At 37.4% G+C, this 24006-nt stretch overlaps 1 protein-coding gene across 5 annotated transcripts in view; it reads right to left on the bottom strand.

Annotated features, from left to right (window-relative positions):
* TAFA2 (TAFA chemokine like family member 2) overlaps nt 1-24006 on the bottom strand; it is a 518966-nt gene that overhangs the window by 29921 nt on the left and 465039 nt on the right. For 4 of the 5 annotated variants that reach the window (XM_042944630.1, XM_042944629.1, XM_042944631.1 and 1 more), the window contains 2 exons: nt 17659-17811; nt 16163-16400 (listed from right to left, as the gene is read on the bottom strand). In XM_042944630.1, coding sequence (XP_042800564.1) covers nt 16228-16400; nt 17659-17811 — 326 coding nt within the window. In that variant the 3' untranslated portion in view covers nt 16163-16227. Of the gene's footprint in view, nt 1-16162; nt 16401-17658; nt 17812-24006 lie in introns of those variants that run through there. The other variant, XM_042944633.1, reaches the window with a different exon arrangement.

A 24006-nucleotide genomic window follows, 5' to 3' on the forward strand; every position in this document is an offset into this window, starting at 1 on the left:
ATGTGTATAATGCATGGATCTTGATGAATTGGTATTGTTTCCCTCATGAAAGCTGCAAGTTCCTCACATTATACCCTGTGAAAACTACTACCAGTATTTTATCTGACTTCTAACTATAGAAATGTCTTAACTTTTAGTGGTGGGTCTAGTTCTGTAGCCCTTGAAATGGTATATGGATGATTATACACACAGTGTTGAATATTCACAATATTTCTTCTAAGAATATCCACTATGCAGTCATAACATTTGAAGAACAAATGACAATCATGTCAATATTAGTCAAAACTGAGAAAATATTGTAGAAAATATATTTACATTATAATGGTTACATGGCACCTAGAGTTTTTATACTTCTTGTGAACAATATATTTATTTGGAGAGTGTATAATCTTTGGTATCAGATTGGTGTTTGACCTTTGTCACTTACTAATTATATAACTTTAAGAAAGTTAATTTCTCTGGGCCTCTTTTTCTCATCTGTACTAAGGAATAAGAAAACTTATAATGCCAATGTGGTAATTACTAGAAATATTTTGTTGAGATGATATAGCATAGTACCTGGCAAACGTTGTAACTCATCAAAGACAGGTGTTATTATCAATGTGATTGCTATTTCATATCTTCTATCTATTTTTTAATACTGTTGCAAATAAAATATCCAAATGTATTAGGACAGGAGGGCAGCCTTTTGTTCTAATTAAGATTTTGAATGGATAAGGTCCACCCACATTATGGAGGATAATCAGCTTTACTCAGAATTCACAGATTTAAGTGTAAATCACATCTAAGAACACCCTCACAGAAGCATCTAGAATAATGTTTGACCAAATATCTGGGTACTGTGACCCAGATTAACACACAAGATTAACTGTCACAAAAACTAATTTGTCGCCTTTGACTTTCTGAACATATGATTCCTATACTTTACCATCTTGTGAATAAACAAGATTATCTGATGACTAAGCAAAAACTACAATACTTGTTGAACTTCTCTCTAGTGGACATTGAAAGAGACACTCCTAATGGGATCATTCCTCTTATAAAACCTATTAAGAGGTAGTTGACATCTGCATTTTGAATGGGGATTAGTCTATTTTTATGTTTGGTTTGTAGAGCTCTCATTTTGTACTAGATAAGAAGAGAAAAGAAGGCAAGTGCTCTGGAGAATGTAGTATTTCTATTCCAAATAATTAATGGCAACACTAATACCCTATCCTCATGTTAGCAAAATCTACCTAGTAGCACTCTGGAAGAGCACAGCATACTCGGCAGGCATTCGTCATGACACACAGTTGGTGTGCATGTGTGAGGATGTGGCTGAGAGAACCACAGTGAAGAAAAGTGTAAGGATGACATTAGGTTTATAAGGCTTGTGGTACCTTGACGTCACTGCACAGCAACCAGAGCGACCCTCCTGGGGAAAATGGTGAATTAAAAATCACCTGATCCATCCTGACAATATCTTCATCTTTCTGTAATCTCAGTAACTTCAGAAAGGCTGAACCCTCAGTGAGAGGTTACTGGTACTACCAAAAATAATTCTACCCTAGATTTTTTTAGATCACTGATAGGAACACTTTCCTTCCATGTTATGATACCTGTGGTATCATATAGCAAAGTGATATAGTTTCACTGACTAGGGTCTCCTTAAACCACCACATAAGTGTAATATCAATTTGTCAAGATTAACATTAACGGCCTTTATTCTAAACCTGTTCATAAGGAATCCCCTTACATCTCCTATAAGAAATCCTTATAGTTAAATGTTAAAATGTGGAGGCAAATAGTTCACATCTATGTTACATATGCAAGGGTACTCTCAACAAGTTGATTTCATTTGTGAAATTTAATCTCAAACAGTGGTTGACTGTCTGCCAGACATATGCCTTCAGTAATCTTGCAAATCAGTCATATGTTTTAATTGAAGTTGGAGGTTGAGATTTCTAATCATGATACCTGTTTAAATTTTTCTGTCAGCCAAAGTGTCTACAGAGAATATTCAATTTTATTTCTTTCAAGACAGTATAAAAACATCTCAGTATATGAATCCTAGAAACAGTCTGACCAAATCAACTCTCCCCACAATTATTTCAACAGCTCTTTCCAGAAGAGGTTATTCTGAAGTTGCAAAGTAGAGATTGTATTCAATTATTTCCAAACATCCTTAGAAAATGAATTTACACTACCTAGTATGACCTATTCTGTCTCTCTCACTCCTATTCTTTTCCCAGTCCTGTAAAAGAAAACTAGGAGATATAAGGTAAAGGTAAAATATGTGTGCCACCAGAAGAGAACAAGCAATAAAAGGTGAAGTAGTCAAGAGTAAGCAGAACCCTACAGAATAGTCCTTTATTGACTTTGGGCTAATCCCACCATACATCATGGGAACCCAACATTGCTACTTAATATAAGAGTAAAACCCAATAATACTAAACCACAAGAGCTAAAGGTATATTCAACAGCTAAATAACTCTCATCTTTATTAAGTTCAGTATTAACCGTTACAAGAAATAGAGTTCCTAGCTTAATATAAATGATAAAAATATTTATTTTAATTTGGCAATTTGAGTTTTAGATCTTTTCAGCTGAATGGCTGACTTTGCTTTAAAATATATTAATTGTGGTGCACCTGGGTGGCTCAGTCGGTTGAGCATCCAACTTTGGCTTAGGTCATGATCTCACAGGTCACGGGTTCGACAGCTGACAGCTCAGAGCCTGGAGCCTCCTTTGGATTCTGTGTCTCCCTCTCTCTCTGCTCCTTCCCAGCTCATGTTCTGTCTCTCTCTGTCTCCCAAAAATAAGAAATAAATAAAATATATTGTCTTTAAAGTGTTATTTTTTTTTAAAATTTGTTAATGTTTATTTATATTTTTGAGAGAGAGAGAATGAGCAGGGGAGGGGCAGATAGAGAGGGAGAGACAGAATCCAAAGCAGGCTCCCAGCTGTCAGCACAGAGCCTGAAGTGGCGCTCAAACTCACAAACCACGAGATCATGACCTGAGCTGAAGTCAGATGCTTAACCAACTGAGCCACCCAGGTGCCCCATGTTTTTAAAGTGTTCTATAAGCTCAAAGCATTAATAAATGTGTACACTGTTGTGAGGCTCCAGTATTATTTCATGGCCACAATCTTAAACTATTTTTTATTTAATCAGTTATTACTATTACTCTCCCATATATAAAATCCTTCTTTCCCCCTCTCCTCTCTTCCATATTTTGTAACTGGTAGGAAACTTTAAAATGATTTAAAAATCTAATCTGAGAAGTTTTACTTATGGGTCTATTCAAATTATTTCTTGTTTCAGTTTTGGTAGTTTGTATGTTTCTAGGAATTTGTATATTTCTTCCAGATTTCCCAGTTTGTTGGCATATAATTTTTCATAATATTTTCTTATAATTGTTTGTAGTTCTGTGGTGTTGGTTGTGATATCTCCTCTTTCATTTGTGATTTTATCTATTTGAGTCCTTTCTCTTTTCTTTTTGGTAAGTCTGGCTGGGGGTTATCAGTTTCATTCTTTCAAAGAATCAGCTCTTAGTTTCATTGATCTGTTTCATTCATCTGTTTTTTATTGTTGTTTCTATATCATTCATTTCTGTTCTAATCTTTATTATTTCCCTTCTTCTGCTAGCGTTAGGCTTTATTTGCCATTCCTTTTCTAGCTCCTTCAGGTATAAGGTTAGGTTGTGTTTTTGAGACTTTTCTTGCTTCTTTAGTAGACGTGTATTGCAATATACTTCCCTCTTAAGATGCCTTTTCTCCATCCTAAAGGTTTTGAACTGTTATGTTTTGATTTTCATTTGCTTCCATGTATTTTTAAAATTTCTTCTTTAATTTCCTGGTTAGCCATTCATTCTTTAATAGGATATTTTAATCTCCATGTATTTGTGATCTAAATTTTTTCTTGTGTTGACTTCAAGTTCCATAGTATTGTGTTCTGAAAATATGCACGGTATGATCTCAGTCTTTTTGTGGTTTTGAGGACTGCTTTGTGACCCAGTATGTGATCTACTCTGGATAATGTTCCATGTTAACTCAAAAAGAATGTGTATTCCACTGATTTAGGATGAAATGTTTTGAATATATCTGTTAAGTCCATTCAGTCCAGAGTGCCATTCAAATTGTTTCCTTGTTGATTTTCTGCTTAGATGATCTTTCCATTGCTGTAAGAGTAGGGTTTTAAAGCCCCATACTATTATTTTATTATCAGTGAGTTTCTTTACATTTGTTATTGATTGATTTACATATTTGGGAGTTCAAGTTTGGGGCATAAATATTTACAATTGTTAGATCTTCTTGATGGATAGACCCCTTAATTTTGATAAAATTCCCTTCTTCATCTCTTGTTACAGTCTTGGGTATTGAGGAAGGCACCTTTTGGGATGAGCACTGGGTGTGTATGGAAACCAATTTGACAGTAAATTTCATATATTAAAAAATAAAAAATAAAAAAATAAAAAATAAATAAAAAAAAATAAAATAAAATATTTCATCAAAAAAAATAAATAAATAAATAAATAAAATAAAATCTAGTTTGTCTAGGGGCGCCTGGGTGGCGCAGTCGGTTAAGCGTCCGACTTCAGCCAGGTCACGATCTCGCGGTCCGTGAGTTCGAGCCCCGCGTCAGGCTCTGGGCTGATGGCTCGGAGCCTGGAGCCTGTTTCCGATTCTGTGTCTCCCTCTCTCTCTGACCCTCCCCCGTTCATGCTCTGTCTCTCTCTGTCCCAAAAATAAATAAAAAAAATAAAAAAAAAAAAAAACGTTGAAAAAAAAAATTTTAAATCTAGTTTGTCTAATGTAAGTATGGCTACTCCAGCTTTATTTCTACATCCATTAACATGATAGATGGTTCTCTATCCCCTCACTTTCAATCTGCAGATGTCTTTAGCTCTAAAATGAGTCTCTTGTGGGCAACATACAGATGGGTCTTGTTTTTTTTTGTTGTTTTTTTTTTTTTTTGTTTGATACCCTATGTCTTTTGATTGGAGCATTTAGTCCATTTATATTCATAGCAATTATTGTGTTACCTATAAAGTTGGTGTTCCTGGTTATGTTCTCTGTTCCTTTCTAGTCTTAATTGCTTTTGGTCTTTTATTTCCCCTGTCAAAGAGTCCCCTTTAATATTTCTTGCAGAGCTAGTTTAGTGGTCACAAACTCCTTTAGTTTTTGTTTGTCTGGAGAACTCTATCTCTCCTATTCTGAATGACAGCCTTGCTGGATATTCTTGGCTACGCCACTCCATTCAAACCTGCCACATTTCTGTGGACAGATCTGTGAACCTGATCTGTCTTCCCTTGTAGGTTAAGGACTCTTTTTCCCTCTCTACTCTCAGGATCCTTTCCTTGTTTGTGTTTTTGTGAGTTTGACTATGATATGTCTTGGTTATGGCTGTCTTTTGTTGAATTTAGTGGGAGCTCTCTGTGCTTCCTGGATTTCGATATGTTTCCTTCTCCAGATTAGAGAAGTTTTTATTATAATTTGATTAAATCTCCTTTTTTCTTTCCCTTTTTCAGCTTCATTATTTTCCATAATTTTATCTTCTATATCACTCATTTGTTCCTCCACTTTGTCCATCCTCTAGTTCTTTTATCTCTGCAGTAAGGGATTTTCTAATGTCTTCTATGCTTTTCTCAAACCCAGCTAGTATCCTTGTGATTGTTGTTTTAAATTCTGGTTCAGACATCATCTTTGTATCTGTATTGATTAAATCCTTGGCCATGACTTCTTCCTCCATCTTCTCACTTTGTGTGGGTCATCACTGTTTTTCGTATGTGTTAAGAAAGCCTGTTGTATTTGGGCTCCTGAGAGTAATGGCTATAGTAAGAAGAGGTCCAGAAACAAAAATTTTTAAAAAATTAAAAAATAAAAAACAGGAAGCTAAAATCTATTTCCCCTAGAGCTGAAACTTTGCAGCACTCTATAATCAGTAAACTTGATGCATGGAGGGGTCTGTGCTGGTGTTCTGGGGGTAGAGCTTGCTGTGCTGATTCATGCTCTAGTGGAGGGCACGGCGGGGGGGGGGGGGGTGATGTAAGCAACTCTGGCCTCCACTTGGGGGTGCTGTGTTGCACACTAAAGTTGGTCATTGCTAATGGTGGTGGCGGGAGGGGAGAGAATGGTGTGTCCCTGCCCTCTCATCCTTAGAGCAGGGAGTTCATGCCTGCTACCTCTTACTGCTACTCTCACCTCTCTTCCGTCAGATCCCTGGCTTCAATGAGCTGTCTGCCTGCCCGGCAGCGCAGTACTCCTGTTTTTTTTATCTCAGGTGTGTTGCTGTGTTTCAAAACTCCAAATCTTAGGGACCCACGACCCGCACTTAACTTCTGGGAGAGGGTCTGGTTACACGTTTGTTGTTTCCTGGTTTGTCCCAGAAAAGTGGTCCCACCTCAGTGCAGCAGTTCAGAGTTTATGGTAAAACACAGCACAAAGCCAGCAAAGGTTTGTTTCCCTCAGCCAGTGTCTTTCTTCCTATACTAGGAAACAGGGCAGCAGGTTGACATCACCAGTTCTTTTTGTCCCTGGAGAGGCCATGTCAGCACTCGCAAATGTACTCCAAACAGGGGAACTATTTCTCCCCAGGGGGCTCAGGGGATCCTCAGACCATACTGCCTGCTTCCAGGTCTCTGCCAAGCCCACCAGGCATGACCCTGGTGATGGTGTGGACTTCTAAAACTTCAGACTTTCAGCTCTGCTGCTTATAACTTGTAGTATTCAGCCCCTCTTCTTTTTCCAGTCAGTGGTTTTGGGAAAAAGTTTTTCTTGTGCAATTTCCCCATGTACTTTTACTCTCTTTACCTCTCTCTTGCTCCTCTCTCTCTGATAAGGGCTCCCTTTCCTTCACAGCACTCGCAATTCTTTTCTTCCCCAAATTAACTCTCCATAACTCCCTTCTTCCACAATGTCCCATTTTTTTCTATCTCTAGTCGTGCAGTTTTACTCTCAGTCCTTGGATCAATTTCTTGGGTATTCAAAATGATTTGATATTTATCTAGGTGTATTTGAGGGATGAGGCAAGTCTAAGGCCCCCTAGTCCTCTGCCATCTTAATCTTCTCATTCTGCTATATTCTTATTTTATATGTTTTATATTCTTATATATTCTTTATATGTTTTATATTTTTATTCTTTATATTCTTTATATGTTTTATATTTATATATATTCTTTTTATGTTATTTCTTTATATTTATATCCTTTATATTCTTTATATGTTTTATATTCTTATATGTTTTAAATGTTTCTTATATTACATTCTACTTTAAATAGATGTATATTCTACAGTATTTTCAATGGTTTGTCAATGGTACCATACAATGAGGAAGCAAATTTTAAGATTATGAGGGTAAATCATATTCAACTAACAGATTGTGAACTTCTAATATTTCTTGCAAATGTCATGTTCAGAAAGAAATTTAAAGTCCACATAATCTGGTAGTTTCTATATATTTGTTGTATAAATTGATGGCCCTGGCTCCCTGGAACTCTCTCTTTCTGCATTTTCTAAGACTCTATGGTCTCTTCGTTTTCCAGTCACTCTGTCCACATTTCATGTTCCTAAGCAGGGACCTTCTTGTGAATTACCTGCAAAAATGTCTTTGATTCTCTTCTCTCTCAACACATTTCTTCTCTGACAGCCTTCAGAATCATTTCCTCATCATCTAGGGGATAACTGTTCTCTAACTTCTGTCTTCATCTCTAAGGCTGTATATCAAACTGTCCAGTCGATCTCCATCTCATTGTGTCCTTGTCAATTAATATCACCAAATAGGTTAGGCCAAAAATAGGGACCTTTCTGAAATTTTCCTTTCACTATATTCTTATATAAAACTGCCAAACCCTATTGATTCTACTTCTTAGGCTATGACACCCTCAGTGTGTCACTTTCCTATCTTAGTTCAGGCCCATCATCTCTTACTCCTCTCAATTCCTTGCAGGTGACACATTGCCAACAAATAGATTTTCTAAAGTGTAAACCACATCTCTTCTCTTTTCATTAAGGTTCTTCAGTGGTTTATCATCTCTTAGAGATTAACATCCAATCATTTAGCATGGCATTTTAAAAAACTATTATGATAAAAACTCAACCTGCCATGATTCCCCTCACACACACATGAACTGATTTGTATTCCATGAGCAAAGAAAGACATGATCTTCTATACCTCCCTGCCTTTGCATAAGCTGTTTTGTGGTGGTGGTGGGATAGTAAACTAGCCCACTCTAAATTTCTGCACATCCTTTAAGTCACAAATTGATGACTTGCAGAAATGTGGAATTTACTTTTTCCCAAGGCAGCCCATTCAACATCATCTAGAGCTGACACATTAGAGTTATTCCTTGCCCTTAATTGTACTCCTTGTGGTCATGCAGAACAAGTCTAATGTTTTTCTTTTATGTGATAGATCTTCAAATAATTTAAAATATGTTACTCCTAGTGCTTCTGTTCTGTGACGTAACTATCCACAAAATCCTTTAGATAAGCCTTTTTTTTCCCCTAGCCCACTAAAAGTTAGCATCCAGAACTTTATCATGGTCAGACATGGTCTCTGGGGTACACAATAGAGTGAAGCTTGACTCCACTCTTTGTATTATGCACACCTCACATTATTCACAAGTGGATTGCTCAGCAGAGAGCTGGGATTCATGCTCATCCTAGAGAGAACTGGGAATTAGGCCACAGTTTTGTTTTCTTATGCAATCTCTGCACCAGTCATAAAGCATTTGAAATTCTGAGGCTGTGGGAAAATTACCTTTTATTTCTCAGCTGTATCTTCATCCTGTTGGCCAAAGTAAGAAAATGAAATTGGATCTGAAATCACTGATTAAGAGTTTTAGATTCCATGTAAATTGTATGAAGAGTAGAGAAGAGAAAGAAGTATGGGGGATGTATACAGTGAAGATTATCTATGGTTTTTGACAGAGCTGTCACCCACTATTGGAAAAGGAGAAGGCATAGAACCCCCACTAGCTAGGGTGCCTTGGAGAGGAGAACGGAATATTCAAGTCCTTTGAGGTAGTGTTCTTCATTTATTAAGGCACTACATAACCAAAAATGGGCTTGCCTCTCTGAGGGATAGTTACCTCTGAACAAACATCAAGCTCTTCCATATTAAAAATGTATCCCTCACAGAAGTTTAATCCTCAGATAAGAGAGAGGGATGTGGTCCTCACCACTTAATTCACAGGACATAAGCAAGAACCTAAGGATGTACCTCATAGTTGCTAATGAACTTGTACCATGTCCCAACTTGATTCTATTACCATGTGTGAACATTCACAATTAATGTTAAGATTATAATCACAATATTCAGAATAACATCTACAAATAAACGCTTGGCTCAAATACTATAGAAGTATTTAAATCTTAAAGGAACTTCAACGTATTCATATGTTGCCCATTTTTCATTTTAATTATAAAACTATAGGCCTGATTTTGGAAATATAGCCCTGATGATATGTATTTTTAAGTCTTTGCGTTAATTTCCAATAACTCTCTAAAGAAATACCAAGAGAGACACTTCTGGCCCTATTAGATTATTCTTAAGTAAGCAGCTCTTAAATTTAAAACACCAGGTTTAAATGTTACTTTTACCAGTGCTGCTACATGGACACTAGCTTGTTTTCCTACCGACCTTTGGATTCATTATCTAATTGAGGGGGAAAAGTCCTTCAGTATATTAATCCATTTCTGTCTGCATCTCTTTAAAAAAATTATTATAGTAATTATATAGTCCCTTATATACTTTTCCAAATGTCCCTACTATTTGAAATTTTAAATCTTTTGTGATATTAAGGTCACTCAATGTGTGTATTTCTTACTATAGTAAAAACTTTTTACCTACTCTTCTTAATACATATCAAGTTCAAGATGTTCTACTGTATTTATTTCCATTAATTAAAGGACCTAGACTTAGCAGTATTAATGCAAAACATAAGACATGCTCTGCCTACAATCGTCTCCATCTCCCCTACTGGCAACTTCGTCATTCTGCGTGCTCAGGACAAAAATTTCAGTCAGTCGTGATAGGCCTCTGTTACCCTTCCAATCCTAAACTTAAGCCTCGCTCACTGAACTCCAGCCACACAAGCACCACTGCTGTCCCTTGAATGTGATATTCCCACAGCAGGTCCCAGGTCAGGTCCTTTGTACCTGTTCTTCTCTTTACCTGGAAAACCTGTCCTCTAGGTAGCCATGTGCCCCATTCCCTCACCTCCTCCAGGACCTCAGTGAAATATGCAAACCTCCTCCTCTGCACTGTCCATTTTCTTCCATGGCACTTATCACCATCTACCATACTATCTACTTCCCCTACTTATTGTCTCTCTCTGCATGATAGGTACAATTCTAAAGATGGACCCCCAAGATTACTGTCCCCTAGTTACTGAAATAACTTTGTAAGGGACTTTGTAAGCTCTCTAAAGTTGCTAAACAGCTGACCTTAACATAGGGAGATCATCTGGGTTATCTGTGTGGAGCCAATGTAATTATACCTGGCCCTCAGAAGCAGAAAAGTAAGGCAGAAGACATATGGGGGTCAGAGAGATTCAAGGTATGAGAAGGACTCCATATGCAGTGGCTGGTTTGAAAATGAATGAGTGTGATGAGGAAAGTAGGCATTCTGACTGAGGTGAGAGAGGCTCCCTAATGACAACTACTAGAAGAACAGAAACCTCATTCCTGCTTGTACAAGGAACCAAATACTGTCAACAACCTGAATGAGCCTAGAAGCAGAGTCTCCCTAGAACCTCCAGACAGAAACACAGCCCTGCTGTGAAAAGATGAAACACATCCTGCAATTTCAGCGTGAAACCCAGAGCCGATAAATAACTGAACCATGCTGTGCCGAGTCTTACCAACAGAGAATAAATGAATGTTACGGTAAGTCACTACATTTGCTAAGGGTGCAATAGAAAACTAGTATACCCTATTAGAATATAAGCTTTATGAGGGCACAGATTCCCATCTGGGATTTTTTTTTTCCATGCTGTGTGGCAGAGCCTAGAATAGCACCTCACAACAATAGACAATAAATACTTGTTGAACGAATGAATATACACAGTATATGCATTCTTTCCCATGAAATCTGTATTTTACAAGATGATAACGTTTTTTGACCCCAAAACATTGAATGAAAATATTTAAAACTAAAATGTAAAAGGTGGATTGATTTGAAAACTGTTTAATCAGTAGTCTGTATCTCTGCAAGTTAGTGGCGACTGGTTGCCACTTCCTAAAGCACTGGTTTTCAAAATGCATATCCTAACAGGTCATAAAATCAAGTTATGGGGTTGAGATAGGTAGGAAGAAAATAAAACCAAAAAATTAGAACTTTAACTTCAGTGTGGGATGTATGAGTGTGTGTATTCTGGATCACGCTGTAGGATGTATTTCTTACTATAGAAATGTACCAGCAAAATAATTGGAAAACAACACCCCTAAAGGTCACTGCACTCTGTGCTGTGGACCAAGATGCAATTTAGGGCCTGACCAGAGGTGAGATGAAGACAAATGAATGGTGAATGTGTCTGTTACAAAAGAGTTGATCAGGAAAGAACTACACTATGCTAAATCTGTGATTAAATTTGCAAGGCAAGAGAGAGCACTATGGTTGAAGTAGTCACACAAATTGCACCATGTTAAAGTGAAGAAATGAACCCTTTTCCTCGTGTGATGTTTTTCTGTTTTGTTTTGCCTTGGGGCTGGAATGGTGCCTCTGGACACTGTTCAGACCCCCCCTAACAAAGAACAGTCAGTGTTCTTGGTATAAAATCCAACAGCATCGGGAAGAGGAAGACTTGAGGCTTTCATCAGCAAAGCATCTAAGATGCTGTTTCTTTCTTCCCTTACAGGGAAGGATTAAAAACCTAATACCTATCTATCTTCTGAGATTAGCCAGTTATTAGTGTCATATAAATTTAGCAGGAAAGGAAGTTAGAAATTTCCTTGGCACGTGGAACCAAAAAATAAATACTGGTTAGAGAAACTGGAAATTGAATCTAACTCAATATTCTCATTTATTTTGCAGATGACGAAGCTGACCCAAAGGCTTACACTATCCCCATTATTATAACAATATTACTCTTATATTTATCCATGATTCCAGTGCTGTCTGTGGACTGCATATGGATAACAAATATAAGGATTGCAACTGTATGCTCTTCATTCCCCTTCTCAAGGGCATACTTCTGGCTGATAGGGCTCACACCATGTATCTTTGTACCCTCATTAATGCCTATTGTGGTTGGGGAACTAAGATAATACCTGCAGTCCACTTAGCAGAGTGCCTAGTACACTATAAAAGCTAAGTAAATACCAGCATATATGCTTTTGTGGCTTTGACTGTAATAAGAGCGTTATTACTATAGAATGTTTATGCATGGGGAATTCTTAACAGCTGTTGATTTTCATTGCATTATACGACAAAAAAAAAAAATCATGCTTTATCCACTTATATTCAGAGACATTAGAAAACTAGAGTTTTTATCTCCGTAATGCACTTTAAGTAAATTAGTAAAGATGAAAGAATTCCAATTAAAAATCACCCAGAAAATTTCTTATGTGAAAAATAAATAGAACTAGGATTTGTGATTCATAAAGATAATGTTTCTAATGAAAATATAAAATCTTGCGTATTATGAAGTTCATCTTTCTTTAGGTAAGAATCAGACTTAATGCTACATGACCATTGGCATTTAGAGTTTCGAGCCCATACCCAAGGCCATGGGCTCAGCAAAATGTGAGTTCCTTTAGGAGAAGTTCCACAAAGAAAGAATATCAAAACATTAAAATAAGTGAATCATAGTCTGTTTTTTTTCTGAGGATCCAACAATGTTATCAAAGATTTTTTTTTCCCTCAAATCTTACAGCTCTATAGCACCTTTCCCCCCTGCTACTTTTGTATGATAGAATTAGCGTATAATTATGTGCTCTTTCACACTGGAAAGACTATTCTTTTATTAATGACTCTTTGAAAAAGTTCTTTATTATTTATCTTTGAAAGTGAGTTTGAAATCAAAAGGCTCTCATGACTTTTCCTTTCCTTCTTTTGAGCTTAGGAGTTCTTAAAAGTAATACAATAGGTGGTTATGGATGTCACAGGCAGTCCTAAGTTTCCATTTTTAAGATGAGAAATCAGGTTCAGGAAACAAATGTTGCATCCTCTTTTCCCTCCACATTAAATGTTTGAGGTGTCGAAGAACATGTATGCAAAATATTGATGTTCCAAAAAGGCTATTTGCCTTTTCTCTCCCTTGTCAGGACAAATAGAAAATGGGTCAGAACAATAAGAAGGGGGATATAATTCACATTTTATAGTAGGCAAATTCCAAATTAGTCTTAAATGAGGGATTCACCCAGCCCATAATCTATAGTCAATTCTGGAAGGTACCACTGTATCTCTGCGGAGGCTAAGCAAGCCTCATTGCTGTTTTTGGCTGACTGCTTTTTTTCTAACATTAGGCTTACCAGAGTACTCCAGATTGAATATGGGCAATTAAAAGGGAGGGTGTACATTATTGCAAATTTTAATCATTTCTCGAGCCATTTTGCTTGCAGTGATAATCCCACATGACCAACATATCTTGCATAAGAAACTCAAATGACTCTTGGCTGCATGCAGCTCTTCAGTTACTTTGTAACCTATTCCTGCTTAATTTCTTGGACTTTCCCCACTTGTGGCCAGGACCTGCCAAATCAGGGCTTCAGTGGCTGCTTGGCTCCCCACAGCCATGGCTAACTTATCTAAGACTGGCACATGAACAATAATGCCAATGACTCAAGTGATGATCAGAATCTTCTCAATTACACTGCTGCCATTTATGTATGGCAGAAACTCTCTCTGTCCAACACTTCCACTGTGTGCAAAGTAATACTGTGCCAGAACTATTTAAAAATGTGTACCTCCTATGTTTTTGGTACTATTTCAGTGGAGAGAGAATAATAATAACCTGATGACCTTGGAAACTTTGTTTTTGAGGCCTCAGGGAAATTTACCCAAATTTTTTTGTGAGCCAAAAAAAATTCCAAATTGCACATCTTTTTGCCTAGCCATTTGGAATGCCATGATATCCCTTTAGTTGGAAATGTCTACATAGCTGCATTCTCACCAGCCATCTTTTGCTTTTGAAGAAAAAAATAATAATTTACTTTGTACTCAAGAAATTCCATCTTTCAAGCTCACTGGTCTTATATATGATGATTTTTCCTTTTTAAATGAGAATAGTTGCCTGAGTCCTCCCTCAAATATCTTCAGTGAGGTCCTCCTTTAACAGATCTTCAGGGCAAAAGAGACAAAATATAAACAGAAAGTACAAGCCACTATATGTGGCATCACACCTTATAACTAAAACAAAATGGAGGATCTAGATATGGTCTTCCTCACTCACAAGTTCTTAGCCTGTCATCCAACTTGTTTAATTACATTATGAAAGCCAGTTAAACCTGAAGAATTTCAGAGACTCAATTTTACCTTTGGACCGCTGAGACTAGAGCCCAGCAGGGAGTGAAGCAACCACTTGTAAAACAATTTACTATGAGAATTTCCATCCCATGGTCTTGACCTTTTCATTTCAATGATCCAGAAAGTTAAAGGTCTACCTGATATGAATAGAACGATAGGAAACTTTCCTCACTATTACTTAGTTAAACTTAAGTTACATTATCCAGTTTCAACTACGGTTTAAGAGATTAGATTCTGGAATGAGCCTGCTTGGTTTGAACTCTGGCTTCCCTGTTAATTAGCTGGCTGACCTTGGGAAGTCACTGAAGATTCTGAAACTTTGGTTTACTCATCTGTAAAAAGGAGATAATAATATTATCTTCCTCACTGGGCTGTTAAGAGGATTAAATGAGCTCAGTCACATGCAGTACTTTGTTCGGTTTATGGCATATGTTTTAAGTATCCAATAAATGTTAGCTTCCCCATGTCCACCGAAGTAATAAAAAGCTAAGTTTAGTTGTAGAGTGCTATTTTTTTTTTTTAATTTGCTTCAGAATCTCAAATCTTCAGTGAATTTCCATGAGTGCTATTTTGATGTAAGAATTAATAGTGTTAGGAAGGAAATATTTCCATGCTATAAATAACTTATAAGGAAATTTTATATTGCCAGGATGTTTTTTAACAAATCAATATAGTTGATATCATGTGCTAACTGAATAATACAATTATTCTAATTAACTGATCATACAGTCTATGGGTTTTGTAAAAGTGTGTCAGCCTTTAGCCAACTGATACAGTCATGAATAATTTGACAAAGTATAAAGTTATTATTTTTGCTGTTGGAAACTTAGTTTTGTGTATGTGTGAACAGTCAATGCACTAAACATGTTATTCAACAGACTGAATTATATATCTCATGGGATTTTAAAAATAATCCTCTTGAATAGGTCCAGACAAGGTTTTTAAAAAAACTGCTATTATTAAACACTATGGTAAATTAACCAGTCTCTGGTTTTATGTTACTTTTTATAAAGTATCACCTTATATCATTATTCTGTTCTTGTCTCCAATTATCCAATTCTAATCAATAGTCTGCTTTCCCCTCAAAGCAAAAAGCAAAACAAGACAGAACTTTCATTTGCTGATTCTACAAAGAATTTAAATTCTGCCAGTCCAGAATATCCATGGAGCTAATTAGGAAATTAGAGAATAAATCTAACCATTGTTCACTTCTCTACCATGTCCCAGAAGTCAATCATTGCAAAATGAAATACATCATTGTCTGAAGAGTATTCCTTTCATATTGACCCTGAGATTTAGAAACTACTCTAGGTAACTCATTACAATGATTACAGAGTTAACCATTAGAAAACTATTTACTGACCCAGAAATCAGGGAGATCAAAATAATTACTTTCATGAAAATGAAAGAATCTTCACTGGGAAATTGAAATAAGGTTTGTTTTGGTTTTGGTTTTTTGGGTTTTTTTTTTTCCCAGAATTTATTCAAATTACTGTCCATTAGAATTAAGGATTGGGGTTACCTTCCCAGCATTTAACATGCATCCTCAGGGGATTTCACATTATTGTAAGTATCTCATGAAGGAACAAATAACATTAATTTATTAAATAACATGACAGTTTATGGAAATCTATAGAAGATGTTATTCTGAGTGAAATAAAAATGTGCTATGAGAAAATGAATTAGGAAGAAAATGGAGGGGGTGGGCGGAAATGTAGTATGGAAAAGTCTTCGTTCTACAACCATCACTTAATCATGTTACTACACTTTCCCATGCTCTATAAATTCAGAGACCTTTTGCTTTCCCAAGCTGGCTGTCCACTTACCCTAGTTGTTTTCACTTTATTCCCAGAGGAACAGCTCCATCCTTTCCGATCCGGAAGAACTTTACATTCCTCTCCCTCAAGACATGGCTGCATATGGCACCACCATTTCTGTTCCACTATTGAAGCTACAGGAGATAGAAAAATCAGTTCAGTGTTTTCTATTTGGACTAGTTAATTCTCTGAATGTACATTTAAAGAGGAAAAAAGGGCACCAATTTTCCCCATCATTGGGTAGATTGGGTTTTGAAGCATGCTTCTCTTTTTGTCCAAAGGGGCTGAATCTTTCTAGATTTTCTGACTAAAAGAATTTTTATTTTCTATTTTAGTTTATTGTGGTGAGAACGCTTAACATGAGCTCTACTCTCTTAACAAATAGTATTGTTAATTATAGGCACATTGTTGAAGGATTTTTTCATGTGAACATATAGGCTTCATTGGAAAGAGACTTCTGTAGGCATATGTGTGCAATTATTTACCTAAACATATAAAAAAATAAACCTATTACCAGTTCATAGTATTTTAGAATCAGTGTAATATTTCCCACAAGTAGGCTAAAATTAGGAGGCTATTAGAATTAATGTAATTGGGGGGGGGGATTTTTTTTCTTGTATTTTTTTTAAATTTTATTTTTTTATTTTTTAAAATTTACATCCAAATTAGTTAGCATATAGTGAAACAATGATTTCAGGAGTAGATTCCTTAATGCCCCTTACCCATTTAGCCCATCCCCCCCTCCCACAACCCCTCCAGCAACCCTCAGAATTAATGTAATTTTTTTAATGTGGGCACTAACCATCATCACAAGGAATGAACCATGCTAATATGAGTACTTAATTATCTATGATAATATCAATTAAATAGACCCATACAAAGATTTATCTCCTATTGTAATTAGGTGAACCCTCCAATAAAGAAATTAATATTTTGATGGATCTCCATAAAAATCAATATTTCATGTGAATTTAATCTACAACTACAACTTTGCTCATTTGTATGGTGCTTATTTTTTCATTCTTAAGAACCATCCATGGGTTCTTAGGCAACCATACTGTTTAATCCATTATTTTCATCCTTCCTTTCCCAATTAATTTACATACACAAGCCCTTCACTGGCAAATCAGTATTTCATGGTATCAAAGTAAGAAACACATGGACTTGTCGGAACCTCATTATAATGCCTTATTACAAAACGGAGTAAGGTCTTCGACCTCTTTCCAAAGGATTTCAGATTTCAGAATACCCCCCCCAAATAATCTCTGCACAGCCACATGATTTATGGTATGGTCCCTCAGGATTGACCACAGTCAACAGCATTGTAGTGGGGTTCCAGTTCTAATGAGTCACCAGCTATACAACCACAAGGAGCGATGGAAGAAGTCTCACCATCCACACAAGATGGAGCTGCTCGCGTGGTGCCTGCCACCTGTCCGGGGAAGCAGGAACACTTGACCGTCTGTGATCGCTCTTCTATCTTGTTCTTATTACAGCATCTGTGGAGTGCCACCACCTCACAAGTGCCCGTTTTAACATGGTGAGCTGCACAAACAAAAACGAGATAAGGCAACGCTGAGAAAGCTTTGGATACTCCTGCCCCTTTTTAATTAGAAGTGCATTAAATATTGCTCTATAAGGGACCCACCATGCATGAAACTAGAAATACAATGATGCTGACTCCATAATGCAGATTTGATTTCTTTTCTAAATGTGGTAGGACCATTTCTGTCAGTAAATGCTTGGTGAAGCAGGAACAATTAGTGACCAGATTAGGATGAGCTGTTAGAACAGTCTGAAATACAGAGACAATATGTGGTGCCATCAAAAACATACTTATCTGCATATGACTTTCTGTCCAACAAAGAAGAGTAAAGCCATAGACAAGGTATCCTGCAGTGGGGCTAAGAGCAGACCTGGTCTCAAAGTGGGGGAGGAGGGATTAAGGTTATGTTGTTCTTCTAGGGATGAGTGCAAAGGCCAGAAACGGAACCTCTTTTCAGGAAGCAAGTACAGGGTGGAACCCATCTTCTAGGTATTCTTCTGCCCAGTTTCCCTGGGCATGAATTAATTGGGAATTCTTCAAGTTGCTGCCATTTTCCTGAAAGTCCCAGCCAGTTTCAGACCTGAAAATCATTACTTTCAGTTCCTCCTGAGGGAACAACTGCCACCAATAGCAACAACTGTCGCCAGAATGTGGATGGATTTATATCTAGCCTGGAAGCCCCATCCAACCAGCTTTAAGTGTCCCCAACCCATTGCGTTAACCTGGCAGTAAGGCTACTGAATAGTTTGGGTGCTTGAGAATTTTGGACCTCACTTATCACGTTACGTTAGGGTTCTAGTTTGCCCTCACTTTTTTGCAGCATTTCATCTTCAAAGTATTAACCCTACTGTGAAATGATAAAGAAGTTTCATCTGCTAAAAATAACAAATTTAAAATCAAACATCTGTTGAAACACTATGCTTTCAGAAATTTAAAAAATGTGATTGATATAAAAAGCACATCTGAAGTTGTTTAATGTTATAAACATATCGAGGCCCATTTTGTAAATGAGATCAGTACATCATATATTAATCTTCCCCTTGGGTATGAGTATCACTGTGCTGTAACCCAGGTTAGGTACCTTCCTTAGATTTTTCTTGTGAGAGAGAACAAATCACACATATTGTCAACATCATCCCTCTATGTGAGTCCAAGAAAGTTGGGTGTGACATACAGCTTTGACATGCGACTCTCAAAAGAATTTGCAAGAAGCAGATACCATTTCCAATGTCATAAAGATCTTCCTGCCACTGAAGATACAAATGGTGATGTCTCGGTGTTTGATTCAAACAGAAGGCTATCTGTGGGAAAGTTAAAAACTTGAGAGCGAGATTTCTTTCTTCTTATGCTCTAGAAAACATTTTCTTAGCTAAGGTTGATTCAGTTTGTTTTAATTTATTGAATGCTTCACATTATGCCATCCAAGTCCATATACTGCTTTCTATACTGCACTTCACTTAATCAGATTTTATTTGAGTCAATATCACACCTGAGGTATGTTTCTGAGTACTGGGGTTACAACAACAAAAAGGCGGGACATAAAGCCAATACTAGATTTTTAAGCTCCTGGAAGGAATTTCTGTAGGATAAGGTGAGAGTAGGGAGGGAAATTATATTTTTGTAAGTTTCAGAGAAGACTTCTGTGAGTTAATCTAATGATGACCTGAGTGAGAAGAAAGCATCTATTATGAAGATCTAGGAAAGGAAGAGCATTCCAAAGAAAAGAAGCAGTAAGTGACAGGGAACTGAAATGGCGAAATGGGGAAATGTGTGCTGTGTTCCCAGGCTACAGTGTGGCTGAACAGTTGAGAGGTCTATGAAACTGTGTCAGAAATGTAGGAAGATCAAGTGGGGGCTGGGATGCTGCAGTGTGGGGACTGGATTTCACAAGGGAAATACTCTGGGTGGATATGGTACCATCTCATAAATGCTTTAGAAGTTTGCTCAGACTGTTCTTTAAATAATGGACTGAAGAAAGCAAGAGTGCGATCAGGGAGACCAGTTACAAAGAGTTTGCAAGAGTCTCAAAGATAAAGGATAGGACTTAGGCTATACTAATAGCAGCAGAGTTGGGGAGAAGTGGAAGATTAGGAGTATTTCCCTGTAGAGCTGTCTGACTTGTTAGGGGATTGAATGTGAGCTGTGAGTGAAGGAGGAATTAGGATTCCTCCTCAGCTTGTCCTGAACAATTAGAAGTTGGTAAATTGGTGTTCCTGCAAATTGATGTTTGCCAGATGGGAGATTGGGGGGTAGGGGGTTGAAATAGGTGAAGGTACATTCATCATGATGAGCACTGAGCAATGTGTAGGACTGTTCAATCATTATACTGTATACCTGAAACTAATATAGCACTGTATGTTAATTATACACGAACCATATACATATATAGTGGTGGTTCTGGCAGATAGAGAAAGCCTGGGAATAGGGGGGTCTGGCAATAGCTGGGTGGGGTTAAGACATCTATAGTTCTGTATTGTCAGTGTTAAATTTGAGATTATTACAAGGCACCCAAGTAGCTATGTAAATCAGGCAGTGGCATTTATGAACAGAGCTTAGGGAAGAGACATGGGCTGCAGATACACACTTAAGAAATCTAGGCTCATAGGTGATATTTAAAGCCACAGACTAAACCAAATTACCATGGAAAAGTTGCCGTGAGAGAAGGGAAAGAATAGTCAAAAAAAACCTCAGTCCGAAATGGGGAAGACAACAATAAAGACTGACAAAGAGCAGCGCATTAGGTAAGAGAAAAAGACCACGGGATGAAAGCATGAAAAACCAAAAACCAAAATGTTTCAAGAAGGAGGGGCTTGATCAGCTTTGTCAAGTGCTGCTGAAAGGTTCAATAAGCAAAGAGAAATCACTGTCCATTAAAAAAGTAATATCATGTACTAGCCTTGAAAACCAGAGTAGCTGGGTTCAAATGTAAGCTCCTCCAAAAAGCTGTGTGACCTTGGGCAAATTATTCAGTATCTCTGAATAGCATTTTTTTTTTCCTATCTAAAAGAGGGATACTAACAGCACCATCTTTATAGGGTTGGTTTGAGGCTAAAATGAGTTAATGGATATAAAGTATTTAGAGCACTGCCTGCCTTATAGTAGGCACTCTGTGTTAGCTATTGTTAGCATTTGATCACAGTAAAAATCATTTTAGAGGCATGATGAAAATAAAAGCATGATTAAAGTAAGTTTATTGGAGAATGGGATGTAAAACAGTGTAATTATACAAATTTCTTCGAAGAAGCTTTTCTGTTAAGGGAAGAAGGAAGCGAGCAATAGTTGGAATGAAACATGGTGTCAAGGGAATTTTTTTTTTTTAATGGATGCCATAAAGGCATGCTTGCTTGCTGGAACGATCTGGTAGAGAAACACACAATATAGGAAAGAAGATGGGTAATTACAAAAAAATGTTCTTGAGAAGGCAGAAGGAATTGAGACTCGGAGCACTTGGGGGGTTAACAATAAATTGATGTGAAAATACTTAATCCATTTTAACAAGAGTGAAGGTCGGATGTGTAGCTACCGAGGCAGGTAGGTGTGAGTAGACTAGGCGGTGAGGACGTGAGGCAGTTTCTTATCCGATTTCATCTAATTTTGCCATGAAATATGAGAGCTGCTTGAAAAGAAAAAAGAGAATATACAATAGTTATCTGAGAAAGAGGAAAGTAATTGTACTGGGAAGGAGTAGGAGGATCGCCTGAGGGAGCTGGCTGGTGCACACTGTAAACTGCAGAGGACATGGCAGGATGCAAGAAGGGCTGGGATTTCAGAGCGGAATGGAGAAGACCCTCTCTGTCATCATTATTTGGGATCCTTGGACTTCTGATAGTGATTCGGGAAAACGGAGATGTAGGTCATGAGATCAGCCCTACAAGTCTTTGAACGGAAGCCAGGCTGGAGGTAAGAGATTATTAGTGACTCTGTTCAGCACTGAGCTGAGACAGCTCTGGGGACAGCCTGAGGTGGTGGGGGTTCTGGTCCCTTCCACAGTACAATGGCAACCAGGAGCACAGAGCAGCAGGCCACTGACCTCTCCCCTGAAAGAAGAGGCACTATTTCAGCACTCACAAAAGCCATTTTACCGTCTTTGTTATAAGGGAGAGTTTATCATACACTGGAAAGGGATGGACAGGCAAAAACTCTGCATCTGGTTTCCCCTTCCCAATGCCAGTACCAAAATTCATTTCTACATTGCCTGATAAGAACTATAAAAGGATAAAGTAGTTGTGGTAGTCATAATAAACATTAGTGCTGACTGCCAAATATTTCTGGTTCTCTCTCTTCTGGACACATGGTAATATTGTACTTTTCCACCTCATTAACTTTAGATGTGGTGATGTGACTTGCTCTGGCCAATGAAATGAAAACTCAAGTAAAATGAAAGCAGTCACTTATGAGCAAAAGCAAAGGATATCAGTCTGTGTGGCCACTTTAAAAGCTAGTGTGTAATTCACTACATTCCTCCCTACCAGCCCGAGCCACCAAATCTGTTCCTAACAGTGGGAACTACATCAACCTGAATCTCCAAGTGAAGAGACATGAAGCAGAGTCCCCACCAACCATGATGGACCTGAGTGGGAAATAAGCCTTGAGTTGTTAGAAGGCTCTAAAATTTTGAGGTTGTTGTGGTTACTGTGTCAAAACTTAGCCCACCCTGAGGACATAGTAGTACTTTCTACCACATCCTAGATATTTTAGTAGGATATATTTTTCAGAATGCATTAGTTGGAGGATAAACCAGTGAAGCATCATATCTCAAAACATATTCTAGCTTCTATCTGAGTCAATGCAAAATGCATAAAGGAAAGTGTTTATATATTATATAAAGGACTGCAGAGAATTATTCCATGATTGGATAATTACATTGGCTAGGTTTGATATGTGAGGACTCTAGTGAAGGAAGTTATGCTTTCTTGTCTGAGGAGAAAGGAGGTAAAATGATGCCCATATGGCATAATGAAGAGGAGGAGAAGGCAGGAGCTGCCCTGGGAAGACTGACAGACATGTCCTCCCCCTCAGAGAACACGCTACTAAATATGAAGAGATTAATAATAAAGCTGACCAGGAAGAGCAAGCCTGACAGACACGGGCTTTGCTGCCATGACCTTTCTCTTCATTGAGGAAAGAAAAGAAAATGTACAGACATACAGGTTGAGTTTCCTGGTGAGAAATGAGACTGAGTAAAAACATCTCTCTCAGCATTTGTTCTTCTTATTATAACTGAAGTTGTAAAGCTTCTTTTGTGGAGAAATGAGAGAGTGTTAATTAACCTTTTTAAAATAGAATAGATGATAGGTAAGTGGATGGATGGATGGATGGATGGATGGGTAATATACTCACAGTGTTTGAAGGCATGGGTAGGAAGAATATGGTCCAGTACGTTATCATACAAGCCGGTAAATATGCCAAGTGAAACAAGACACCTCAAAATGCGGAAGTGAAACTTCTAGCAGAATTTAGTTCATCTAAGCATGGCCAGTATATACATATACATAGTTTTCTTATTTATGTATATGTCTAATGTCTTATGATAACCAGATTCTTATATACAAAGACTGATTTTTCATGTAAACTGCCCAGCATGTGATATGTGTTTAATAAATGGTAAACAAGCAATTTAAGAAAATAAAACTAATTCCCGTGGTTTTCCTTAAAAGGTTAATGAGACTGTAGGAAATTCCAGCAGTTACTAGAATTCTCTACACAGATTCAGACAGAGCTCCATGATAAACTAACCTAATCAAATATTAGGGCTTTCCAAATTAACAAAATAGGCTTCACAGACAGTTAGCATCATATTAAAATAATGCAAGACCCCCTGGAGAAGATTTAAATGAAAAAAGAACAAACAAACAATTTTCTTCATGTCACAATTCCCAAGTCAGGCACAAGCAAATAAAAAACACCTTTCTTCTATTCTATTTTTTCCTCCCTGGATGTGATGCATAAACACCAAGTGTTGCCTCCTACATTTTTGCGAAAGGATGCTAGAGACACATAATTCTTATGAAACATTAATTCTTATGAAAACAGGGATATCAAGTTTTACACAGCTCTAATTGTTGCCTTCCAAGGTTATTACCCTATGTCTCATTTCAACAATAGGATCATTAGCCTAGAGTACCCCCAGAACATGACCTTAAGATAGAAAAGAAAATGTACAGACATCCAGGTTGAGTTTCCTGGTGAGAAAC

Source organism: Panthera leo, chromosome B4 (assembly GCF_018350215.1).
Source record: "Panthera leo isolate Ple1 chromosome B4, P.leo_Ple1_pat1.1, whole genome shotgun sequence".
Lineage (NCBI taxonomy): Eukaryota > Metazoa > Chordata > Mammalia > Carnivora > Felidae > Panthera > Panthera leo.